This window comes from Durio zibethinus, chromosome 26 (assembly GCF_047325235.1).
Source record: "Durio zibethinus cultivar Kanyao isolate XHJ-2024 chromosome 26, ASM4732523v1, whole genome shotgun sequence".
NCBI classification, from domain to species: domain Eukaryota; kingdom Viridiplantae; phylum Streptophyta; class Magnoliopsida; order Malvales; family Malvaceae; genus Durio; species Durio zibethinus.
In genome coordinates, this window is record NC_143187.1 from 1,282,151 (window position 1) to 1,288,825 (window position 6,675).

A 6,675-nucleotide genomic window follows, 5' to 3' on the forward strand; every position below is an offset into this window, starting at 1 on the left:
GAAAAAAAGTGTGAGGAGAGATTAATATTATTTTTTATACTTATTAACAAATCCAAGTTGAAAAGGAAAGAAAAAGAAAATAAGATTAACGGAAATAAATTATGACTAGTCAATTGTAAATTTTTATATTTTAATAGATTTACTCAAGAGTTAAACTATTCGTCCCTCTCGATGAGTTTGGTTCGATTTAGATTAAGTTTTAAATAATCTTTCAAGTCCTAACTCAAACTAACCCAAGCATTATTTAATTGATAAAAATATTTTTATCTAATTTTAATTTTAAAATAGTGAAATATTAATATCTTATATATTTTTAAATATTTTAATTTTAAAAAAATATTTTCAGGTTTTTAGAACCTAAAGGGTCAAGAAAGGCTTAGGACAAGAGACTCAAAAGGCCAATCAAACCAAGGTAGATTCGGCCCATTAATATGTATATTTTCTGAATACAAATTTAATAGAAGTCACGTAATTGAAGTAGTAAATGTTAACCCGTTTAATTATTATGAAGCAATTCGCATTGAATAAGTTATTGGGCTATCAAGACATTTTTTTGCAAACAAACTTGCTTTGTCATTGGAAGGCGTATATCAATTGTTTGGGCCTTCGGCCTTCAGTTTGGGAATTTTTAAATATATGATATATGATTTTTTTAAAAAAATATTAAGATTCAAATTCGACTTTTTAAATTAAAAATATTAAAATTAGTCATAAACTTTTAGACCAAATGTTCATATCCCAAACACTTTTAGACCAAATGTTCATATCCCAAACATGATTTGATTTAGTAATGTCTCGATTTAATGATATAAATTGTAGATTATATTTTTTTTTTTGGTCAAGGTACAAGCAAATTACTCGACAAATAATTTTTTTTTTTTGAAATACAAGCTCATAAATAGTTTGATATAGTACAATTATATATAAAATTGTAAATTTTAATTGTAAGAATTTCCATGATCACAGCCAACAACAAAACGCCACGTCATATTTTTGAAGACAGATGGTGGAATCTTATTGGATATCGAGGGACCGTGTATGAGAGTAGCAAAGTGAGGGATGTTACTTCCCGAATGACCTGGGCAGCGTAAGACCAAGAAACCCGCTCCTTCGTTCATTTTGGTAGCATGGAGTTGAGTTTACCCTCCAAAAAAAACACTAACCAAAACATGTTTATTTTAGGGAAACAACAACGTTGTATATATATTCACTCAAGCTAGCACTTCTGCTCTTCATTGTGATTTGTTGAACAGATCTACTCGTACTAATAAGCAAACAAAGCAACACCCGAAGAAAAAATAAAGCAGTTCATTTCTGGAAGAGAAACAGTGTAGCATCGCTTTGATGTAACACAAGGGGATTACTGTGAAAAGAAGAGCTATAGGAGAAGACTAGTTAACCCTGTTGTATTTGTTGGTGTTTTTTTTTTTTTTTTTGGGGAGAAGAAGAAGAGAGGAAGATGGTGGACAAAGACGGCAGCTTGCAGGAAATCAAGAACGAGAACGTCGACCTTGTAAGAACGTTACCTTTACATTTTCATAGTTTTGTTCATTATAAGATGAAAGAGAATTATTTTTATGATTTTAGTACTACTATTCATTTCTGCATGCATTGATTGAATAAGTAGTTTTTTTCTACAAAGAGTTCGCAGCTGGGACGGATAGATTTAAACCTCAGATGTATTGAATACTTTTTTTATGAACCAACTCTTAGTTCATTGAATAAGTAGTTTGATAACAAGGCTGACATTGGCTACCTTTGCCAGTTTGAATGGAAACCCTTTCTTTTTTGCGTTAAAAAAGTGAAAAATATAGTGTTGGGTATGCAGCTCTGAAGAGTATTTAATTGTTAGATACTTAACTGATCAAAAATGGCTTTTTTGTGTGTGGTTGTAGGAGCGGATTCCCGTTGAAGAAGTGTTTGAGCAGTTGAAATGCACCAAGGAGGGCTTGACAAACGAGGAAGGGCAGAAGAGGCTGCAAATCTTTGGCCCAAACAAACTCGAAGAGAAGAAGGTAAGTTTGCTAATTTCAGTCCCATTCTTTCCCCATTTTTGATTCGCCGTATTTAATGAGGGAGAGAAACCGATTAGTGTTTGAACAAATTTTGATCAGGAAAGCAAGTTTCTCAAGTTTCTGGGTTTTATGTGGAATCCTCTCTCATGGGTCATGGAGATTGCTGCAATTATGGCCATTTGTTTGGCAAACGGAGGAGTATTAATCTTCCACTCTATCTCTCTATCTTGGTACTTGATTGCTGTTGGATACAATCTTTTAACTCAATAAATAAAATGCAGGGCAAACCGCCAGATTGGCAGGATTTCGTTGGAATCGTGACATTGCTTTTTATCAACTCCACTATTAGCTTCATTGAAGAAAACAATGCAGGCAATGCTGCAGCGGCACTTATGGCTGGGCTTGCTCCAAAAACCAAGGTGTGCTTAAGAATATATATAATATATGAATAACTGTCCAACACAATAAAATCATGCTGCACACACACACACGGTGAAAGACTAATACAACCAACCACATCTATGAGAGTGAAACTTATGTTTCGTTGCATGCGTGAATGATTAAAGGTCCTAAGAGATGGAAAATGGTGTGAGCAAGATGCTGCAATTTTGGTACCAGGAGATATCATCAGCATCAAGTTGGGGGATATCATTCCAGCAGATGCACGTCTCCTTGAAGGTGATGCTCTCAAGATTGATCAGTCTGCCTTAACTGGTGAGTCTTTACCAGTAACCAAGAACTCAGGTGATGAGATATTCTCTGGTTCTACTGTCAAGCAAGGTGAGATTGAGGCCGTTGTTATCGCCACCGGCGTGCACACTTTCTTTGGAAAAGCTGCTCACCTGGTTGATAGCACCAATAATGTAGGGCACTTCCAGCAGGTAATGTCACAAGCTAAATTTATAGAAGTATTTTGTGGTAAAGATATAAATATTAAAGCTAAATCACTGTCCTACATCAATATTGCGAAGTTCAAAATTACACCTGTTTTTCATTTGTATCTGATATGCACTGCATGGTAATTGTTCAATCAGGTGCTGACAGCAATTGGGAACTTCTGCATATGCTCTATTGCATTAGGCATGATTATTGAGATTGTGGTGATGTATCCGATCCAGCATCGAAAGTATAGGGATGGAATTGATAATCTCTTGGTGCTTCTCATTGGAGGGATTCCTATTGCCATGCCAACAGTTTTGTCCGTGACAATGGCCATTGGATCTCACCGGCTTTCTGAACAAGGAGCTATTACCAAGAGAATGACTGCCATTGAAGAAATGGCCGGAATGGATGTACTCTGCAGTGACAAGACCGGGACACTTACTCTCAACAAGCTTACTGTAGACAAGAGCATGGTTGAGGTTGGTCTTTAAATTGAATGACAAAAATAAATAGTAAATAGGTTATTTTAATGATTTGGGATTCTAAAGCAGTCATTAACCAATAATCATATCATACTTTTAATATAGGAGTCAATCGAAGAAATCATATATTTGTTGGGAAACCATAAATCATTGACCATGAAAATGCAATTTCAGGTGTTCATAAAGGATGTTGACAAGGAAATGCTTCTTTTACTTGCGGCTAGGGCCTCTAGGGTTGAGAATCAAGACGCTATTGATGCCTGCATTGTTGGAATGCTAGGTGACCCGAAGGAGGTAAAATTCTCTTGCACATGTCAATCCATTTCCATATATCTTTTGACTCCTTCATGTTTGGGAGCCATGAAGCCTTTCTCAAGATGGAATTTACTTGCCTTATAGAGCATGCCATTTGTTTGATCATTGTGGCCCATATCTGATATGAATGATATGCAATAAACCTTACTTTTTGTGTTGGTTTACAGGCAAGAGCAGGTATCACAGAGGTGCATTTCTTCCCCTTTAACCCAGTTGACAAGCGCACAGCCATGACATACATTGACTCTGATGGCACTTGGCATCGAGTCAGCAAAGGTGCACCAGAGCAGGTAAAATATCAGCAGGAGCTGATGCCATATTTTTCTTTCTTTGCAGTTTTATGCTCATTATTTTTACCTGACATTGCTACCAGATTATTGGCCTCTGCTACCTTCGAGAAGATGTGAAGAAGAAAGCTCATGATATCATTGGTAAATTTGCTGATCGTGGACTTCGCTCTCTTGGTGTGGCTAGACAAGTGAGTTCGCAAGCGTTTTTCGTCATAACTATGTTTCTTTTGAAAAGCAAATGAGAAGAAAACCTTATTGTGGAATAAACTTTTTGATTTTGTAGGCTATTCCAGAGAAAAGCAAGGAGAGCCCTGGAAGTCCCTGGCAATTTGTGGGTCTTTTGCCTCTGTTTGATCCTCCAAGGCACGATAGTGCAGAGACAATTCGTCGTGCACTCCATCTTGGTGTTAATGTCAAGATGATAACTGGTGATCAATTAGCAATTGCTAAGGAAACTGGTAGGAGGCTTGGCATGGGAACGAACATGTATCCATCATCTGCTCTCCTTGGCCAAAATAAAGGTGAGACAATTGACACAATCGGTGTTGATGAGCTTATTGAGAAGGCTGATGGCTTTGCAGGAGTTTTCCCAGGTAATTGAGTTGATAGATGATTTGTTTCTGAAATTATGGCATTTTGTTTTTTACTTGTGCATCGATGAGCCTGATTCTTAATTTTGTTGAAGGAAAATTATTAAATAGTTCCTTCTATGTATGCTCCCCCTAAACAATTTAATGACATGCCACATATTGATTTATTTAGATTATAAAGACTATGGTAAGAGTGACCATATAATAATTTCTCGAAATGGGTTATCTTTTTGGTGCTAACTTGATAATTATTTCACGGCTAGTGTGCTATAAAAACTGTCAATATTGTCCCTGACCAATGTTACCATTCAGAGCACAAATATGAGATTGTGAAGAGGCTACAACAAAGGAACCATATTTGTGGAATGACTGGAGATGGTGTGAATGATGCCCCAGCTCTTAAGAAGGCAGACATTGGAATTGCGGTTGCTGATGCAACTGATGCAGCTAGAAGTGCATCAGATATAGTATTAACGGAACCGGGACTAAGTGTGATTGTGAGTGCTGTTCTGACAAGCAGAGCAATTTTTCAGAGAATGAAAAACTATACCATTTATGCTGTGTCTATTACTATCCGTATCGTGCTGGGATTTATGCTCCTTGCTCTTATTTGGAAGTTTGATTTCTCGCCTTTCATGGTATTGATCATTGCCATACTGAATGATGGAACAATTATGACCATTTCCAAGGACAGGGTTAAGCCATCTCCTATGCCTGACTCATGGAAGCTCAAGGAGATTTTTGCCACTGGCATTTTCCTTGGTGCCTATCTTGCTTGCATGACTGTTGTTTTCTTCTGGGCTGCTAACGAGTCTGACTTCTTTCCAGTAAGAAAAATACTCTTCATATTCTCCTTAAACCATAATAGGAACCACAAAGCATCAATTAAAGTTTGATAACAATTTGCAGGATAAGTTTGGAGTAAGATCCGTCAGGAACAATAAAGAGGAACTTACAGCCGCTGTCTACCTCCAAGTGAGTATTGTGAGTCAGGCACTCATTTTTGTCACTCGTTCTCGGAGCTGGTCCTTCATCGAACGCCCTGGTCTCCTGCTAGTTACTGCCTTCCTTTTAGCACAACTGGTGAGTTGCATAAAATTTCAGTTCCAGCTGCTTGACATCATTGCAGAATTTAATGTACAAGAGCAACTTACTGATATATTTATGCTGTTGAACATTTTAAGGTGGCTACTGTACTTGCTGTTTATGCAAACTGGGGCTTCGCAAGAATAAAAGGCATTGGATGGGGTTGGGCTGGTGTTATTTGGATCTACAGTGTAGTTTTCTACATCCCACTTGATATTATAAAGTTCTTCGTCCGATATTCTTTAAGTGGAAAGGCCTGGGATAATCTTCTCCAGAATAAGGTTTGGAAATCATTATCCTGATGAAAACTATAAAGTAGAGTTTTTTTTTTTTTTGTTTTTTCCACTGTATTGACTTTTCCTTTAATGTTGTTCTTCATACATAGACTGCCTTCACAACAAAGAAGGATTATGGAAGGGAAGAGAGGGAGGCACAATGGGCCACAGCTCAACGCACCCTTCATGGATTACAGGTTCCTGGAGCAGAAGATATCTTAAATGACAAGAACAACTATAGAGAGTTGTCAGAGATCGCTGAACAAGCCATGAAGCGCGCTGAAATTGCAAGGTGACTAGTGATTGTGATTTTTGTTTTGCTAGTTGTATTCTTGAAACAGTCTTTAACATTTATGTCCGCATCTTATTTAACAGGTTGAGGGAGCTTCACACGCTCAAGGGGCATGTTGAATCAGTTGTGAAACTCAAAGGACTTGACATCGAGACCATCCAACAACACTACACCGTATGAAAAAGGGCAGGACTTGAGCATGGGAAATTGACAAATATCCAAATATTTTTCTTTATTAGTTGTTTCTGTAATAACAGAGTGCTATGCAAAGCAAAACTTTTTCCTACCAATTAAGTTACCTGTAGGTTGAACCAATTGGAGTTTCATACAGCAGCAGCTTGTTCTTGTCAGCATCAATCTAATTAAGAAAAAAATGTATTCTTCCATTCTTCCAAATGGTAGAAGGAATGTTTATCAATTCCAAATAATCTTTGTTCCTTTTGAGTTC

At 37.1% G+C, this 6,675-nt stretch overlaps 1 protein-coding gene across 1 annotated transcript; it reads left to right on the forward strand.

Moving 5' to 3' along the window:
* The first annotated feature begins 1,121 nt into the window (after positions 1-1,121).
* On the forward strand, positions 1,122-6,675 carry LOC111274395 (plasma membrane ATPase-like). The gene is made up of 15 exons (XM_022859016.2): positions 1,122-1,513; positions 1,896-2,015; positions 2,115-2,213; positions 2,297-2,434; positions 2,582-2,896; positions 3,050-3,376; positions 3,554-3,673; positions 3,862-3,984; positions 4,068-4,172; positions 4,268-4,577; positions 4,887-5,401; positions 5,484-5,657; positions 5,759-5,941; positions 6,046-6,227; positions 6,311-6,675. The coding sequence occupies exons 1-15, from the start codon at positions 1,460-1,462 to the stop codon at positions 6,405-6,407; spliced, it is 2,862 nt and encodes a 953-aa protein (XP_022714751.2). The 5' UTR covers positions 1,122-1,459; the 3' UTR covers positions 6,408-6,675.